The sequence below is a fragment of the Sebastes fasciatus genome, chromosome 19 (genome assembly GCF_043250625.1).
Source record: "Sebastes fasciatus isolate fSebFas1 chromosome 19, fSebFas1.pri, whole genome shotgun sequence".
Classification (NCBI taxonomy): domain Eukaryota; kingdom Metazoa; phylum Chordata; class Actinopteri; order Perciformes; family Sebastidae; genus Sebastes; species Sebastes fasciatus.
The window spans coordinates 12517382-12537693 of NC_133813.1; the positions used below are offsets into that span (position 1 = coordinate 12517382).

Consider the following 20312-nt stretch of genomic DNA (forward strand, 5'->3'; position numbering starts at 1 on the left):
GGAGGAATGCTCTCTGGTTTTTTAAAGTTTGCATCCAGTGAAGATGTTAGTGCCTCCACGAACATGCAGGATCCTGTGCAGTCATATCATGATTCAACGTCAACAACCTCCACCACCTTTACACAAAATGCTACTCTGCCCCAGGAAAACGCTGAGAAAGGATGGTTTTCCAGCATATTTAATCCTACCTCTTCTCCCTCTGGTTCAAACCAGAATTTGACTAGTAATCAGCAATGTCAGAACAGCAATGTGCCATCTGGCTCACATGCACAACATACATCAAATCAGAAACCAATAGCAGACCCTCATGGATTGCAGCATCAAGCTCCCAGTCAACCTGAATCACAACGTTTTTTGACAGGTCTTTTTAAAGGGAGCTCAACTGAGGACATCTCTCATATGGGCTCTAATCAGCCCAAACAAGGAGGACTGCTATCTGGACTTCTTAAATTTGGCTCTACCAGTGACCTATCTGGCAATTTGCCACAGCAGACTTCCCATAACAATCAACCACCCAGGAGCAGTAATCCCCCACAGTTTGCTGATCACCCTCCCCCACAACAAAGTTCATCAGTACCACGAATGGGGGGCCTTGTCTCAGGGCTATTGAAGTTTTCATCAACGGAAAATATACCACAACATGTACAGCCTTCTGAAGCTGAAAGGCAGGGGAACACCCCTGGAAATTACCCTGGTCAGCGGCAGACTTCAGATGAAACTCTGCAAACGCAATCTCAGCAAAAGGGGCTGTTGTCGGGCTTGTTTAAATTTGCATCCTCTGAGAATGTTTCAAGCAGCCAAACGGTTCAGCACCAACAAAGCAATGTTCAACATAATCAACAGGGTTTCAACCAACAGAATACTCAAGGTACAAACCAAGGGGCTCAACTCAGGAATAGAGCATCAAATCAACAAGTTGTCCAACAGGAGACAAGTAAACCAGGCTTTACTCGGCAACAAACGTTTCCACTCCAGCGAACACCATCCCAACAAAGTGGTCTTTTATCTGGTCTTTTTAAATTTGCTTCAGCAGACAGCATAAAGGCACATGAGCACCCATCAGCTCAACAGCATGGAATTATGCCAAGTAAATCCAGCTATGAGCAACCAAGGGCAAGGGATATCCCAATTTCCAACCAAAATCAACCACAAAATAGCTCAACACAAAAAACTACTCAAGCAAGTGGTCTGCTTTCTGGACTATTCAAATCCTCCTCAGAAAATACCTCTCAACAGCAGCAGCCCGCAGTGCTCCAGACCGCTGAAGCACAGGTGGAGACAGCAAGTCAATCTGGAGTGCTCTCAGGATTGTTTAACAAGTTAACAAAATCATCTGAAAACAACGACACAAGCTGCCAAATATCGACAGGACAATCACAGCATCAGAACTCCAATAACTACACAGTCACAATGAAGACCCCTCTACAAACACATTTAAACACTAATGTAACACAACAATACTCGCAGGAAAATGCAGAGAAAGAGAAGAGGGTTCCACGACCTGCCCATCAAGGGTTTTTATCTGGACTGTTTAGCAAAAATGTAACTGAGGACCCTTCTACTCCTAAACAAGTAGAAACATCAGGTCCGATTACAGAACAACAGATGCCCTCAAATACGTTCACAGAGTTACATTCAGGCATATTAAAAAGTGCTCCCTCAGACTTTGGAAGGGACAGCTGTCAAAGAGTTGTTCGAGATTCTTTCAATCCAGGACAGAGCAGACACACTTTAATCAATGCACCTGTGTCAATTGATACTGAGAGTTTGGACTTAAGAACATCAATTACTTTTGCAAGATCTCTTCAGAGTCAGGCAACACACTCCTCAATTAGCACAGGTAACTTATCTCAGTCATATTATTCTGGCTCACTTCAGTCAGTTCACCCAATGGCTTATAGTACAGGAAATATTCATTCCCTTTTACAAAGCCATACACCTTCCTCAGTAGTGACCATGCAGCCATATATTGGCAGAAGCACTTCCTCTTTGTATGGCGCAACAGGGCATAATCTTTACCAAGGTCAGATGTCCCCTTATGGAACAAGTCCCTCTTATGATGAAAACCAGTGGATCCGTGAAAGTGCTCTCTGGCAGCAGTTTCAGAATGAGTCACTGAATTATCAATTCCAGGGAGAGGATCAAGTGTATAGACAGAGCTGTGAAGGTGCGTCATTACAGGCATCTGCTCTTCCCTGCAGCGCCTCAAACACTTATCAGCCATTTAACTCCTCCACACCATGGCAAGGTGTTGTTTGCCAAGAGCAAATTCAACCATATCAGTTTGAGGGACACAGGAATGATGATCCATATCCCAAGAGGAAATTATGGAACAGCCACGAAGACTTGAGAAATGTAGAATATACACCTAATGAGGAGGGTGCATTGAACTTAACTAATAAACAAAGTAATGCAAAGTTTGGAACATGGCATTCATTTAAAGATGGCAGCACTTACAGCTTGAATGGGGTTTCCTATCATGAAGGTTATTACGAGGAGACTGCACCAAGCTTATCTTTTTCTGCTAACTGGCAATATGGAATGGATAATGCAGTCCTACAAAATGCCCATACTGATGGCATGTTCCATCAGAGTCAGTTTAATTTGAATAGACCAATAGATTCAAACTGTCCCCCTAGTGTCAAAACTGAGACGGAAGACTCCCTGTACCTCGAAGACACTGAGTGGTATCAGCAGTGGCTTGCACTTTTAGAGCAAGGAATGTGGTGGCCAGCAGAAGATGGTGACTGTGGCTACTTTGTATACACAGATCACGAGTACATTTATGCCTTGCTTACAGATGCAGCAGGTGAATATGTGTACGCATGTGCTCCTGAAGGTGAGTCTTGGGGAAATGAACAGAAATTAGATGGTTTTCCCAGTGCTTGGCTACACAGTGAAATGGTTGTAGTGTGTGGCTTTAAAATTCCACTTTACAATGAGGATGAGCTTCTTTGGCTACCTGGTCAAAATCACTGTGATTCCCAACTTCTTAATGCCCCTCTAGATTTGTCTGCTGCCTATAGAAAAGGAAATCAGATCATGAATTTAAATCTTGAGCAGTTCTCTGAAATGTTTGAAAATTCATTTATGTCACAAGGCCAACAAGGTGTAGATTTCACATCTTACAGATTAAACAAAGTCAGGATAGATCCAAGACAGCAGAGTGACATCTACGAAGACCAATACAAAGATGTTATAGACCTTTCCTGTCATAATAAAGACCACATCGCCCCTTATTGGAACAACCAGGAAATGAAGACATTTCTTGCTCAAAAGGTTGCTGTTTCCCTGAACTCAACTCCAACTGCAAATTCCAATCAGGAGCTACTTCACAACTGTTACCAACCTTGCCAACGGCGGCGTTCATCCACTGGGGTAACAGTGAAGCATATAGATGATGTATCAGAGAAGGAATGGAGAGAGAGAGTGTCTCCGGGAGAAGAACAACCTAACCGTCAAGTCAAAAAGATTTCTTCCCTCATATCCTCTTTTGTGGGCAAAACATCACAGGTGGAGTTAAACAAAACTAGCATATCCTCCTGTGATAAAGCTCCTGACAAAAGCTCAAAGAACATTCTTACATCAGGTTTCCAAAGTCTGAAGTCAAAGATTATCAAAGAGGAATCTACTGCTGATGTGACTCAGCCAGATTTAATTGTTAAACAACAAATGCAGAGTCCAGCTACCACACAGAGAAGAATGTTGCCTACAGTACAAACAGCTGCTCAAGTGACTCATCCCTCAATTCAATCACATACAGCTTCACAGAAGCCTAGACTTACACGTCAGACTACCATGGTACAACAAACAACCCCACAAACACAGCCCAATGTCACAGTGCCTTTAGGATCAAAAGAATCACTTATTAAAACTGAACAAGTTACAGCTAGTAAGCCAGTGGATGTACCGTTGGAGAAACCATCTGAGCCACAACAGGCGGGCTTTATGAACTTTCTGAAATCTGCAGTGGGAATAGAGGAACCTGTGCCAGATCCCCAGAAATTCTCTCAGACATCTCCCAATGAGCAGAGCAAAACTGGAAGCACTGCTTCCTTACCAGGCAGTGCTCCTACAAATAAAGAGGCTACAGGAGTGTCAAATCTCTTTGGATCAATTAGCAGCCTGTTTAGCACAGAGCCCCCTCCACCACAGAAACAGGAAATGAAACCTAGTGTTACAGAGGCTTCACTGACATCAGCACCTAGACCTAAGGGTATACAGAGACAACGAACAATGGACCAAAGTGGTACCTCCCGGCCTGTGCAGAGCCAACCCCCAAACAAAAGTGTATCCCAAACATTTGCTCCCAGTCCTTCCACAGGCCTTGCTACAAGCCGATCAGAAACTATGCCACCCACAGTACCGATAAAACAAGAAGCAGGAACTAAACCATCTGGTGGACTGTTTGGATTTTCAATTGGAGAAATGCTGTCAGGATCAACAGCAGCTACCCAATCTGGACCCACACCTCAGGCACCTGCATCAGCTACAGCCCCACAAGAAGAATCACTCGGTAAAAGTATATTATCAATATTCAGTGGGCCAAGTCCTCCGCAGGCTGCACCTAAAACTGGGCCCTTGCCTCAAGCACATCCGCCAAATGCGGCTCCACAACCTCCTCAACAGGAATCACTTGGAAAAAGTTTATTATCGATGTTTGGAGGATCAAGTCCTCCTCAGCCTCCCCCTCAAACCAAGCCTTCTGCTGAGGTACCACAACAGGGAACTGCTCCTCCAAAAGACCCCCCGAATACAGGATTCCTTTCAATGTTTGGTGGTCCCAGCAACCAGCAGCAAGCCCAAACAGGATCTCTTCTTGGAGGAATACTGCCTGGGTCATCAAGTTCAACTGAAAGCCCAATGAAGGGACTGTTTTCAATGTTTAGTGATCCTAGTCCTCCACAACCTCAGCCACCAACATCATTATCTCAACAAAGAGTAGCCCAATCACAAACTCAACCACAAGTGGGACTTCAATCTAAACCACAAGCACAGCCACAAGCACAAGGGCAGCCAGCCACCTCTGTTCTTGGGGGACTATTTGGTGGCTTATCTACCTCTAATGAAAGTCCAAGAAATGCTTTGTTCTCCATGTTTAGTGGCCCCAGTACTCCTCAAACACCAGGGGCTGGTGGAAGTGCAAATGTGTCTACTCCCCCAGTGACTGCAGCACCCAATGAACCTGCAAAGAGTATACTCTCTGTTTTTAATGATGTTGTGTCCCCTCCACAACAAACTCCTAATTCATCATCTGCTATTGTTACTGATACTAAAGAGACACCAACAGCACATGGTTCTTCCCAAATGGCATCTGTTTCCAGTAGCCATGTCCCAGTGCCAGTAGCCAGCAGTGAAATATCAAGTGAAGTGCATGTTAGCCCATCTGCTGGTACTACTGCAGATACTACACCGGATGCCACAAATAAAGGCACTGATATTGCATCTATGGAGCCAAATTCCGAATTTGGCACTGTGCAAAAGGAAACAAGCACAGAAGGTGCACCCCAAGACCCTGCTCCCTCTAAAGAACCACCAGCTTCTGGCTTTCTGTCCATGATCAGTGGATCAGGCCCACAGGCTCCATCCTCACAAGCAGGATTCATTTCAGATAGTCCAGGAAAAGGTTTGCTTTCATTATTTTCTGGCCCCAGCACTGAACCTATTGCCCCTTCAGCTGCGGGGTCTGCACCTGGATCATCAGTCCCCAAGGACCCACCAGCCACAGGTTTATTTTCTCTGTTTGGAGGTTCTTCCCCTGAGCCCACTTCTCAGCCTGGAAGTTCTCTATTAGGGGCAATGTTCGGAGGCTCACCTCAAACAACAGCCTCTCAAACAGGGGGGTCATTACTAGGTGGTTTGTTTGGAGGGTCTGCTCCTCAGGCTGCTGCTCCAACAGCAGGCCCTCAGACAGGGGCATCCTTACTTGGAGGCTTATTTGGTGGATCTGCTTCCCAGGCTGCTGGATCTCAGACTGCAGGGTCTATTTTGGGTGGCATTTTTGGAGGAGCAGCAGCTTCAACAAAAGCACCTCAGACTAGTGGGTCCTTTGGTGGGTTGTTTGGTGGGGCTGCTACCCAAACTTCAGCACCCCAAAATAGTAGCTCTATATTGGGAGGTATTTTGGGGGGATCATCATCTCAAACAGCTACTGCACACACTGGTAAATCTACTCTAGGTGGCATTTTACCTGGAGCTTCAGCTCCAAATGAGGTACCTGATAAAAGTTTGCTTCCTGTGCTTGGAGGATCTGTTCCAACCGTAACACCCACTACAACAGCTACACCAAAGTCCAATGATGAGAATAAAACTTCAGATGTAACTGTTCTACGAAAACCCAGTGATGACAGTAAAACTGCTCCAGCTCTAGATGGTCCTGAAATGTCTGTTATTGAGATTGCCACCAAAAGCAAAGAGCAGGCCGAAACACTACACCAACCTGACAGTACAGTCCAGTGTCTTGAGACAAGCTTACCCAAAACTGATGGCAATGTCACAGAAGTTCAGTCAACTACGTTAGCGAATGATATTCAGTCTAAAGAATCTGAAATCTGTGCACAAGCACAACAACTTGCAAAACCAGAGCTTGTGAGTTGTCAGTCAAGTCAAGATACAATACCACCTAAAGTAGAAGAGAGCACACCAGCCACCCAGTCAGCAAGTACTGTAGTCCAGGAACAACAAAAGCCTCCAGAGCCAGAGAAATCTATTGCTGACTCAGCAGCAGATACAGTTACAGGCTTTATGTCCTCCCTTTTCAAACCAACAGTTGCTCCCACTCAAGGTCCCCAGCAACAGCAGGGAGGAACGGCACCCCAAGCTGCTACTGGTCAGAGTGGACCATCACTATTGGGAGGTATTTTTGGAGGTTCCAGCACCGAGACAGCAGCTCCCCAGACTGGGGGATCATTACTGGGAGGTTTATTCAAGGGGTCTGCTCCTCAGTCAGGACCTCAAACCACTGCCCCCACCACTGGAGGGTCAATATTAGGTGGGATATTTGGAGGAGGACCCACAGCCAACTCTGTAGGTCCCCAAACTGCTGGATCGTTTCTGGGTGGGATGTTTGGAGGATCTGCGGCAACAGCACAGCCTGGTGGTTCTTTACTTGGAGGAATGTTGGGAGGAGTCACTGCTCAGACTGCAGGATCACAGACTGGAGCATCAATACTTGGGGGCATAGGCGGATCTTTATTTGGTGGTATGGGACAACCACCTAAGCCATCTGAACCAATGCCATCTGAGCCCAAGCCAATGCCTGGCAGTACTCCACAGTCACAGATTAAAAATGAGAGTGTGCCACCAAAAGTGTCTGCATCAGGCACCGAGACTAGCACAAATAAAATAGTGGACTCAAACCTACCAGATTACGATCCAGTAAAATCTGGCAGCCTAACAAGTAGTGATGCCGTGGCATCTGAGGCAACTTGTCCAGAAACCTCTGGTGACACCCATCAAGTAGAGGACACTGAAAAAGAGACGCCAGCTGTTGAGGGAGAGATGATACATGAGAAGCCCATGGTCATTAAAGGAGACCCTGAGAGTAAAGAAAGTGACAAATCAGTCCCACCTGATGCCAAGGAAGTAGATGCTAATATAGCTCCTCCAGTTAATCAGTTGCCCAGCAATGCAGAGCCACCTCAAGCTAAGTCTCTGTTTGGTTTTATATCGACACAGAGTGATGCAGGAAAATCTCTTGGGAACCTATTTTCACCAACATTGTCGTCAGGTGCTCCATCAATGCCTCAAACAGAAGGAATGAGTGGTCTGTTTTCAGGATTAAAAACCCTTTCTGGAGGCCTATTTCAAGACGAAAAAGCTGTTGCTGGAAAACAAGAGCCACCAACCACTTCATTATTTGGGACAAAAATAAGTTTCCCTTGGCAGGCAGAGCCACCCAAGCCACAAGCTGTCCCAGTTGCAACTCCTCAACCCAAAACTAACAACAAGCCAACAAGTGGTCAAGCCAATACTTTACAAAAGGTTGCAACATCTGATGCCCAAAAAACTGAATCGGTAGGTTCCACAGATGATATAGCAAACCCCCAGATTTGCATCTCCACTCCTGAAGTAGATCCTTCAGCATCCCCGATCCCCAAGGAGAAGGAAGGGCTTGTAGAAACATACCCCTCTACAGGTCCTATCTCTGGAGTGCAGCTGGACAACCAGTCCAAGAAGGATCTATTGAATTCAAAAAGGCTAGTAGAAGCATAATAAATGGCATTCCCCCTTACCATTTATGATGCATTGACGTTTTGGAAAAACTGTATTCCCTGTTCAGCTCTACAGTCCCTCCTCACTAGTTTAATTCAATATTTAGCTTGAGCATGTGCATATCCATGTGTTTGTGTATTCATTGATATGGGTATTTTGTGTGTAGCATCTACATAATTTTACATATCATTTTCAAAACAGAATTCCAAAACAACATTTACATATTTATATATTCATGGTCAATTCGCAAGTGAACGTACTAATAATAATTAATTAGTTTATTAAAGAGAGACGATTACTTATGCTACTCTTCTGATACTGATTCAGGGTTTGCCTTCTTCACTCAAATGATATTCATTTTTATTGTTGTCCTCATAGTTCTGCACGTACAAATCAGCAAGTAATATCCTCACATAAGCAACTGTTTGACAAATTTCATTTCTTCTTCAGTTTGTGAAGAGACATATTTATAGTAAGTTTAAGCACAACTGCCTGCAATATTATAAATAATGTAAATCGAGCATGGAATTCTGATTTGTGTTGTTATATTTTATATGGTGAAAATGATGTCACAGTTATGTTTATCTATTAACATAAAATCACATTTCTTAAATCCTTACCATTTAACCCAGAAATGGCACTTTATAAAAGATACAATTTTAAACACACATATCAACTCTGCATATTTTATTGTCCACATCCACATGTACTTTCACCCTGTGTCTCCATAAACCTAGTTACCATCATATAGGATACCGTTTATATGTGTTCTGTCTTGTTGAGTGGAAAGGCTAACATTGACAATAAAATATGCAGATAAAAGTGTGTGCAGAAATATACTCTTTTTAGTAAGGACTAGCAAAAACAGGGGATTTTATACCTCACACCACAAAATATAGCACAGTCCTATGTGTGCCATTTCTATTTGAAAATGCAACTCTAATGTAGTGCATAATGCAGTGTATAATGCACATTTTCATTATTTTCCAACATGCAACAGTCTCCCTGCAAGGTTGGGTATCTTTTTAGGGCATGATGTGGTGTATGTGTATACTATACCAATTGATCGTTAAGAGAGGTTTTTAATAAAAGTAGACCTTTAGTTAAATGTAATTCTTAGTAGATGGGAGGGGTTTATTACAGCCCAAAAACTATTTTAGAATTGTGTTGTTTCAGTATAAAAACCATTGAAACCAATTCTAAAATCAAGTACTTAGAATTAGTTTTATGTAACAATCTCACTTATTGTGTTCTGACATTGAATATTTTCCTCTCTCACCATTGTAGTCCAGTGGAAAGTAGTCGCTTTGGGTCATCAGGAAACCTGAGCCAGACCAGCTCCCAGCTTAGTGAGACTGGCCAGGAAAGCACTGGAGGGTCAGAACATGAGGAGTCCTTCCACTCCTACCACAGTACAAGCATTCATCCCTCCACCAATGGGCAACCGCGCACCAATGGACATCCCCCCACCAATGGACACTCTACTGTCGGTGAGCAGGAGCTACATAGGCTGTCCCCTGCAGTAGGACGGGACCTGAAAAATGACACTCAAGCAGAGAGAGGGTCCTCTAAACTCCAAAGGTGAGGTTTTTGCTCAGAATTCATCTCAGTTCTGTATGATGAAGATGCATGGGAACTGAGAGGTTGTCTCCATATTTTTCTGCCATTCTACTCTTAAATCCATATAACCCAGGTTCCATGATGATGGCCTGCCGTTACCCTTTTCCCCGTCCAGAGTTCATTGGTTGAAGGCCATCAATAAAGTCAGGGTTCAGCTCCGGGAGGTAGGCAGTGTTTCACTTCAGTTCCTCCACCAATATCTGATATCTCAGCACCTCTGAAATCTGACTTTCTCACCCTCTTCTTTCCTACTCTACCACACATACATAAAGATTACACATATGCATACACAGACATACACAAACATTTGCAATTCTTTGAAAGTGGTTGAGTTTACCCTCTTTGGTTGTTTAAGATGATGCACTAAAACTTTTGATAGCCTCTGGGAAGCAAAAGTGGATTTACTTGGGATTCCTGTTGCCTCATCAAAGTAGAGCTATGATCAGGCCCAAAAAATCAAGCCCAAAAACTGTCATATGTCATTGCCATATATATTAAATAGAAATTGTATATGTGTATTTCGAACAGCAGCGAAAAATCAATGAGACAATAGTCAAACTCAAGTTATGCATAACAGTAGGTTATTGATTATAGCACAAAGCATTGCTGCACAACTGAAAATAAAAGGGGCCAGCAAACGAATAGCACAAGTTGAAAAGAAAAAAGTAAGATCAAATTGAAATGAAGATAAGATATAGCTAATAATAAAACATACAGTATAGTGCCTACCTACCTACATGGATCACAGTTTCTCCTAATTAGTTAATTGGGAGTAAGAACTGGGTTATGGTTTTGAAGTCAACATTGGTGCGAACCTGGCCCAATTCAAGCCTGGGGGAATTTTGAGAAATCACAGCCTGGCCCAGCCCGAACCCGGCTATAAGTGTATTTGATTTAGTTTCTCCAACCTGTTTATTTCCTGCCAACATGGTATTTTAATTGCAGCAGTCTTATCATAAGCAAACATGCTGCTTCAGAGAGGTGAGATGATACTGTCCAGTTTTTAAGTACTATCACATTTGCAATTCACTTTAGATACCCAGTGTATTCCTCCTCTCCCTCTCTTAGTCTTCATTGATTAATTTTATCTCTTCACATGGCACTGTGATTGTGAGGCCTAAGTATGCTGTCCCTCTGTTGACTTAAGTCCATCACTCATTGTTTCAGGGACCTATAATTTGCATTAATAGATGGTTCACTCATGCCAGTCCTCATGTTCTACTGTGAATGGTGACTACGCCGTTTGACACATTTGTCACTTTATGTCATATTTACTTTAAGGTCAGAATATGTGAAAACGATCTAACGAGAGGGAAGGATGTACCGTAAGAGATTGAGGAGATGTGGCAATTGCATCATGCAAGAACTGTTTATCCCTTAATCATTTCACATTTATGTTTACTGTATAATTTTCAGACAAAGGTGTTAACATCCTGAATAATAGATGATAATTTGTACCATTTGGAGTCCCTCATTTTAAAAAAAAAAAATACACTTTGATAAAAAAAGTGTAGAAAACCATATGACATTGTTTTGATCTCTATCATGTTATATTTGGCTTTTGATGTCAGAATCAGATGGCATGTAGCGTCGTCCCCATCCCCATCCCCTTGATTAAGCTTTTTTATGGCACAGCAGTAAAGGAGTAGCTCATATAGGCTCCATTATAGTGATTGGTTTGCATGGACTGGTTGAGATGAACATGTACTGTAAATGATGGCTGATTGAAGACATGAGTATAACTAGAAAGCAAGGTGAAAGCTGTCTTAAGTGCCATTTATTACAGGATGAAGGGAAACACTTAGGACACATGTCTGAATGCTGAAAAGACTGTAATGAATTAGAATTGGTTGTTAATCTGTCTAGCAGTGACCAGCATAATAAGACACTGCAAAACACCAGAGAATAAAATTAGATGAAATGTGTGCGGTGTTTACAGTTTCCTCGAAAATGTTTGGCACACAGGGGCAAATGTACAGTAGAGCAGGAAGTGGAGCTGGCTGCCAGACCCATTTCCAGTATCAGTTTCAATACCCATATTTGATATGACTGAGCTGCAATCTTTGAATATAAATTCCTTCCTCTTTACAATTTCAATTAACAATGTAAAAGTAAGCAGGGAAGATCAGGGAAACCGGTGGTACTATGTTTATCGGGAATGCCGCTTTTTTATGAATAGAAAGAGAAAAATCTGGAAAAATCAGCAGCTGGCAGATGTGGAAACACAAAAAAAAGAGTGAATGTGACTGAGAGCTGGCAGTCTCACAGCCTCAGATTAGCTTTGTGCTGGAATACATTGCCAGAGGACAGAAGGAGAGAGAGCAGAGGAAGCATGCAAGAGGGTGGGAGCTGGGAGGGGAGTAGGGATGGCTACTTAACCGAGAGTGAACTGCTGTGTGATCGCGTTCTACTACTGTCGCGCTTGCCGTTCAAGTGGTTGAAATCAGGGACTCAGCACTTCTGCGTCTCTGTCAGTTAAAGGAGATCTGATGGTTTGATTGAGGCAGAGCAAGACATTCAATAATACACCTGGGGATACATTTTGAAGAAAGACGGGGAAGTTACCTTTACTGATCTGCTGTGCGGACCTCTCATGACGATTTAATGGATCTTGCAAGATGATATCTACAGGTTGTTCTTGATAATAATTTGTCCCTTAAGGTAAGGCTTACATTTCAATATATTTTTTTGTTTTAAAGCACTTAGTCTCAAGTTTGTGTAGACTTTAATTAAATAATACACGGTAATGCATTTTATACTTTACAAAACTTATGCTTGGCTAATGTCCATAGTTAAGATCTGATGTATCGTAGTACTTCTACAGAAACAACAGAATTTCAGCTTGTTTCAGTAGTCGGTTTGCTATTTTAATAGCAAATGATTTCTTTGCTGAGGAGTCAACTTAAAAACTTAAAAAGAAATATATAATATATAATTTTTCATTTAGGCCACAGACCAGTTAGTAAGGAGAGAAAATAAATTGGTGCAGCTATTATTACTATGACTGTCCTGAAAAATGGGCCTGACACCAACGGCACCTAAACATGTCTTTATCCTGGACAGGTAACTAATAAATCAATGACTATTAGCGTGCACCCACAGCAGATTATGGCTGTCTGTAAAAAGTCTGTCAGAAATGAAGCTAAATGTTATTATCTGGTAGATAACGTGTTATACAACAAATGTATTTAAGCCAGATATTCCTGTTTGTATTTATTAATCAGAAATGACATTTATACAGGCTATTTTAATGGAAAGCAATAATGCTCCCAGTTAATTTCGGATAGCCTGATTACATTTCGCTAATACACTCATCAGCTTAATTTAAATGCCAGCAGCAATAGGAAACATTCTATTCTTATAGGCTTGATTATGCTTTTCTGCCTACCGAACCCTTATCAGGCTAACACACACCTTCAGTGCTCAAGTGCTTATTGGAGCCCTCCAGTGCAGGGTTGGGTTAATGTAGTTACCAACTATACAGTCTTTGGAATGATTTACTTAGTGAAATAGGGAAGCCACCGACCAAAATGAAAGCTAAGGCACATCATAGTTATGTTGTTATCTTATTAAATACATTTACAAAATAATTATATTCAGCTTGGTTATTCAAATAGTGGCAAAAAATGCCTAGAAATCAGCATGGATCCTTCTTAAGCCATAGTGAGAGCTAGCTAGATATTGTGCGTCTGTGTGTTTTATTTAAGGCTGTAATTAAAGCCTTTATGTCAGAGCATTTGTAGAGACGTTGCTAAGGCTATAGCCCTATTTTTAGTTATAGAGATAAAGCATCCAAAGAAACAAATGAGAGATTAGCAGTTCACTTTATATGTTCTCTGTGTTATGAACAGTCGACAAGTTAAAGTGTCAAGAAACTCCCAAAGTGCCTCATATTCACTAGTTCTAACTAATCCTACTGTGTCCAGCAGTATCTATACCTGTCTCTGTCTGATCTTTAGGGGCGGTCAGCAGGAATTGTCCATGGCACCATTACAATCATAGGATTTTCTAAATTTCTGATCTAATTGTTTAAATGGTGATGCTCAGTGGAAAAAGATGATATCACTGAGCTGTACACTATGACTAAATGGAAGGAGCATGTTAGACATTGTGCCATTTCCTTTTGGTAAACAAAACTGTTTCCAATGCAGAAATGAATTATGATGCACATTTAGACTACGTACATTCCTGGATAATGTAATGCCATCAGAAAGATTTATGTTGCATTTTGGGGGTATGCAATAATCCCTTTAGTGTATACACTGTAAGCAATGGGTCTGAGCTACAGTATCAAGCCTTGCAGCTGGTATGGGTGTGAAAGAATGACATGGCTTTAGAGGAAAGAATTGACCTGTCATCTAATTACCGAGCTGCCTTTCCAAAGCATCCTACAGTAATTACAGAGATGTAAGCAGCTGCATGTTGTTCATTCTGCAAGTTGCTACTCTGACTGAGAGGAGGTCAGTTATAGACACTGTCTGTCCTACTTCTATATTGTACTGAGTAGTGTAGTCTTTCAATGTGACCTCAAATTTCATCAATTACATTTATAGACATAATTTGTTGACTGTTGAAACATAAGTACCAAGTAATCACGATGTCAGAGGTTATAATGACTTCTTGTTTTACCCTCATAACTGGTCTGTTGGTCCTAAAATATTATAATATAATAATACAATTAATATTGAAGAAATTCCAGTAAGTTTATTCAGTACTATTTATTTGAGTTTCATTCCACTTCCCTTAGTGTAATTAAAATGAGAAATTTGAATTTGATAAATGAGAAAATGCATTTCAAATATGGATCAGTGCTTGGAGTTTTCACTGCTTTGCCAACTAAATAACAATTGTTTTTGTCAGTCATGGTACAGGCACTCACTCATTTGAAGTTTAAGATGTTGGCTTATGCTTACACCACCCTGAGGAGGAGACACTGAGGCAGTGGTTTGTACATCTGTGGGGACAACTGATGATCAAGAGTGCCACTTCTCAGGGATGCTCCCTAGAGGACACCTCAGTGGACAGGATGAACCCTACAAATCAGAGGTACTCCCACTCTCGCCCAAGAGGCGAGACCTGCAGGAGAGGAGATCACAGAGCCCCAAAGTGGGACGAAGCCTGCGCAGGAAGCTGCAAAAGTGCCTGCAGGGGCCAGAGGATAACTCCCTTCATGACCTGTCATCGGTGGACACTACCTGCGCCAAAGCGGACCACAGCAGTTCTGATTGCCAGGATGGCATTGGGATTGTGGAGGATACTATACCCATGCTTATTGAAAAGATCACAAATGAAGAAGAGAAAAAGGAGATGGGGGACGAGGACGGAGAGCAAGGCTCTAGTAACATAGTGGAACATATCCTAAAAGAGCTGAAAGGCATCAACAAGATCCAGGAGGAAATTTCAGACCTGAGGCAGTATCTAACATCTGTGCGAGGCTCGGTGGATGAAGTATCGTGTTGTGTCGATGCAGTGCTCAGTGAAATAGGTGAGATGTATTCTGGGGCTTCAGCTGCACCTCATCCTAGTCCTGTTCCTCAAACTTCCCGCATCAGGCGAGGAAGCCTGGGTAGACAGAATGCCATCACATCTCTTCAAGGGACAGGCACCAGTCCACCGTTGGATCGCAAAGATTGTGGAAAAGATTCAGGGTGCATTCCATCTCACAGATTACCCAAACAATGGCATGTTGATAGAGTCACTCTCCAATCAGACCAGCAAACAGACCACAAGAACTCAAAGCAGTATTCAAACATGCACATGCTAGGCCCTACAAAACCTGACCCCTGCTACATGGAGCTTCATCGTGGCCATGACTACCAAAGCACCAGCTCTTTGTCAGAAGCAAGCTTTCTCTCTGGTCACACAGAATATAACAGGTGGCCTTCTGTTGATATGCAGCACAGTATAAGTGGAGGAGGTTGGAGCGAGGAGGACATCTGCTCTTCTGCAAACAGCGGAGAAGAGTTGGAGAATTGTCTTGGTGTTTGGGACAGGTGTGCCACAGAGGAGACACAAAGCAGCACACCGGGTCAATCTTCACACAACAGCTCTGAGCATCTGTCATTGCTGTTTGGACATAATTACAACTCTCCTTCGAGTTCTTCCAGTATGGTGGACTGGAGGCCCCAAAGACTACAAACCGAGGAAGAAAACTTGGAGTGCGACTGTTCAGCAAACTGCCCGTACTCGCGTAGTTCTGGTTACCACACCATGGATGCTTGTGCAAATGAACTGTGTAGTGAGCCCTCCAGGAGTCTGAGTTGCTCCACCGTGCTGTTGACAGACTGTGATGATGGGTACCTGGAGCCACATTCACTATGTGATGACTGTCCATCTTCTGGTGACACCCTTGATTTGGGGTCTACTGACAGTTTGGACAGGGAGTGGACAGATCACAGTATCTCCAGGGATGAAGCAGGAGAATCTTTGTCACAAAAGTCCTCTGAAATAGATCTTGATAGTGCAGCCAAGGCCTCCAATGTAGGTTTTGACGTAACACCTTTTAGCAAGGCCGTACTCACTTTCAGGTCAGCTTTGAAAGGGGCTTTGAAAAAGTTGGAAGGATCCAACCTTGATGGTGTTGAAGACGATAGTGAGTCTGAGGCATCTCCATCCCCTGTCAGACAAGTCATTGAACCCAAGGAGGAGCAGAGCAGTACGGACTTTACAGAGGGAGAAGTTAGTCTGACAGAGAATCACACTCAATTTGGCACTCCAAAGGAGGAGAGTGAAGCTTCGGTCTACGTGGATTGCGGTGAGACACATGAGAACATGTCCCTTCAAGCATCCCCCCATGAAGCAAGCCACTCTCCCTGCACCCCAACTGAGTATCACTCTGTAGAGATTTCACAAGACAAAGGAGAATGTCCAACAGATGGGGAACTGTCCAACCTTGACTTAACACCAGACCATTCTCCGGCAAGGCAAGACGAGAGTCCACAAGGCCCAGTGCTTAGTACAGATGAGGTGCGGTTAAGTCCAATTAGGGAAAACCACGTTCTTGACGAGGTAAAAGAAGAAAAGCCTACGGATGCCAGTCACAAAGAGCGTATCGCTAATTTCCAGCGGATTCTGAGGGAAAAGAGGCAAACCCGTCATAGACTATCCAAATCTGCTCAGGAGTCCCAGGGGTCCCATGGGTCCCATGGCTCTCAAGGATCTCAAGGATCTCAAGGATCTCAAGGATCTCAAGGATCCCAGTCTCAAGACGAGTTTATTCCAGGTAAATGCAAGGATTTTCTTTGACTTTAATCACTGGCAAGCCCGGTAATAACAGCAAAAAATACATCTTAAAACGTGCACTGATCTAATTAAATGTACATATATTGCACTGGGATTAAATGTTTGTAGCATTATACAGGCATAATTTATAAACACGTATTGATTTGTGAGTCATTAATTGATTGGTTGGGTCTCTTTAAATCAACAGTTTGGTCAACTATGGCTACTCCACACAATTTCTAATCCTGTTTTTTTTTTCTTTCTTTCTTTGCAGACTGTGGGAGAGAAGATAATCAGGTTACTCACAAAACATTAGCTCCACATTTAAGCTATTGTTTCTATTGATTGTGATTGTTGTGGGATATTTGTTTTTATTTCTTTCTCCATTACTTATCTTTGTCAAAGGGAATGCGTGTGTGCACTCCAAAGCATAATGTCTCAGTATGATTCCCCAGTTCTGTTTCTAGTGCTAGTGTTAGTGCAGCTGCTTTATGTTTTCCCTAGAAGTTTTTCAAACAATATCAGAAACTCGCACTGCGAGAGCTAACCCCAGAGGAATCGCCACTTTCAACTTCTGTCATCTGAGAGACGGATGTACAGACACAGATGAAAGACTGTACCTTTGAGGAAAAAGTAAAATAACTTGTGTACATGTATAGCCCCCCCATCATAATGTTGGTGGTTTTGTGAAATCCCTGCAAATATTTGATCCACCTCTTCTAAATTATCTGGGGTGTCTCCTAAAGCAGTCTGTGGGCAAATAAATTTTACTTGCATCTTGACACTGGTTTTGTATCTACATAATGTTGGTCCACCATTTCATTTCACATAACATCTTTTACAATTAAAGAGTTCAGCTTACATTTATTTGATCTTGTTTTAAAGGCATCATCACTTATCTTTTATTTGACTTTGCATGTTCTGTAACATCAAAGAGGTGAAACTCAACCAAATGTAACTTTCCATTATTCCAACTTTCCTCTTCTCATAATATACTGTTATGTTTGAGCCTTCATTTTTCACATTTTAAATCTTCTAGGTTCAAGATGAAGAACCCAATGCAAGGCAAGCCTGGGTCAAACCAGGGTAAGTCATATATAGTTAACAACACCTACATTTGATGTTTTAAGTATAATTTTTTGGACATTTTAATTATTACGCCTCTGCACCAGCGACAGCTGTGTCCAGAGTCATTATGTTTTTGGGTTGTTTACGAGAATGGACCGAACGTACGTACTTACGTATGTACGTCCAGCCCATTCACAATTACTCAAGAATGCCTGGAGGGAATTTCTTCAAATTTGGCACAAGCATCTACTTGGACTCAAGAATGAACTGACTAGATTCTGGTGGTCAAAAGTCAAAAGTCAAGGTCACTCTGACCATAAGTCCATCCCATTGTTGTGATATCTCAGGAATGCCTTGAGTGAATTTCTTCAAATTTGGCACAAACGTCCACTTGGACTCAAGAATGAACTGATTAGATTTTGGTGGTCAAATGTTGGAGGTCAAGGTCACTGTTACCTCACGAAACACGTTTTTTGGCCATATCTCAAGAATTTATGTGCTAATTATGACAATTTCACACAATTGTCTAATAGGATAAAATAATTAAGTGGTCACATTTTGGACAGACATGAATGTGAACTGCAACTTGACTGGTTGGTGGAGGCATACAACAGCAAGGCTGTAATTATTGTTAGTAATACATGTATGTAGTAATAAACTAGCATTTTAATGCTATTGTGACTATGATCATTTGATCATTATGATTACGGTGAAATGTTCTGCTGTGTTATTGTATGTGAGGACTTTTTATTCACTTTTGTTCTATTTTTGTTGGTGCGTAGTGGCGGATCTGGTCTGTATGGAATTGACAGCATGCCAGACCTGCGTAAAAAGAAGCCTATCCCCTTGGTCAGCGATGTGGTCAGTACTAACTTGTCATTCCTTCACTATATGTACTGTATGTCATATGTCATATGTCATCCTTTGTTTTTGTTCTTTCTTTGTTAGTGTACGTCTTTCTATTTGTGAGACTACAACGGAAGTCACAGTTCTTTTAACTTATGAGCTGAATTTAGGATGAGATTGTTATCAACAAATGGAGACAAATATGAAATCAGCCTGCTAATTTCTCTCTCCCCTCCTCTCTTAAACCCAAAACTATTCCCCACAACTCTCTTGAATGCATTCACTCTCCTTGGTCAGGCTATGGTAAGTTAATAGATCCCAGTTGCCACTCCCTTTCCTACTAAAGTACAAAATATCAAGTAGGACAAATAAAAACAGTAGTTGCCTCAAACATGTATATCAATAGCATGTTGATCACTTTGATCGCAAACCTCTTGTTTAATACAAATTAAAACATTTTGCATGCATCCTCTTGGTCATGGGTAGCTTTTCTTCCTACTTGATAGTATCATTGAAATATATGATCAACAAATCATTCCCCCACCTTTTGGTTTGTGTTTTTTCTTCACCTGCTGAGCCACAAATGATAAAGGGGCAAGGGTAGAATACACTACTAACATTACAATGATTGTGTGGCAGATGGTCTGGTATTGTTTTATATTGTTGATAGTTGTATAACTTAATCATTTTTAGTAATCTCCTCTTCACTTGTTGCTGAAAACTAATAATACTCACACAGGTTTTCTGATCATCTGGTAAGAATTCATCAGTGGGAAAAATAATAACCCTACTCACCACCCTTACAACAACCCCAGCCACCCTTTTAACCATACTGCCCTTCATTGTTATAGTAATATTGTGTGCTTGGTTGTGGGTTGTATATGCATTTAATAAATACTAACTCAGCTAAAATTTCCTTTGTGGCATGTTGTTCAGTCTCTCGTCCAAGCCAGGAAGGCGGGGATTGCATCTGCCATGGCTGCACGGTCCTCAATCAAGGATGAGGAGCTGGTGAGTAAAACACCTTAAAGAGGATCTATTATGCTTTTGTGCTTTTCCCCTTTCCTTTAGTGTGTTAAATCGTTTTTTGTGCATGTAAAAGGTGTGCAAAGTACAAAGCCCAAAGTCCACGCCAAAGGGAGTTCCTGAACTGCCTGAAACGCCTTGCTTGAAGTCCTGCCTTTTCTTCCGTAACGTGGTGATGTCACCAAGTAACACATTTGCATAATACCTGCCTAGCGGCTAATTTGGCACGCCTTCAAACAAAGCTAGTTAGAACGGAGCTGGAGCGGAGTCCGAAGAGCTTGGTCCGGTTGACCAATCACAACAGTGGGCCAGCTGAC

The 20312-nt window shown here is 42.2% G+C and overlaps 1 protein-coding gene across 3 annotated transcripts in view; it reads left to right on the plus strand.

Moving 5' to 3' along the window:
• The window catches only part of unc13bb (unc-13 homolog Bb (C. elegans)), a 75311-nt gene that overhangs the window by 31013 nt on the left and 23986 nt on the right, over positions 1-20312 (plus strand). For 2 of the 3 annotated variants that reach the window (XM_074618275.1, XM_074618276.1), the window contains 5 exons: positions 9502-9795; positions 9908-9998; positions 18095-18141; positions 18906-18984; positions 19906-19980. In XM_074618275.1, coding sequence (XP_074474376.1) covers positions 9502-9795; positions 9908-9998; positions 18095-18141; positions 18906-18984; positions 19906-19980 — 586 coding nt within the window. Of the gene's footprint in view, positions 1-9501; positions 9796-9907; positions 9999-12208; positions 12496-14694; positions 17057-17329; positions 17353-18094; positions 18142-18905; positions 18985-19905; positions 19981-20312 lie in introns of those variants that run through there. The other variant, XM_074618274.1, reaches the window with a different exon arrangement.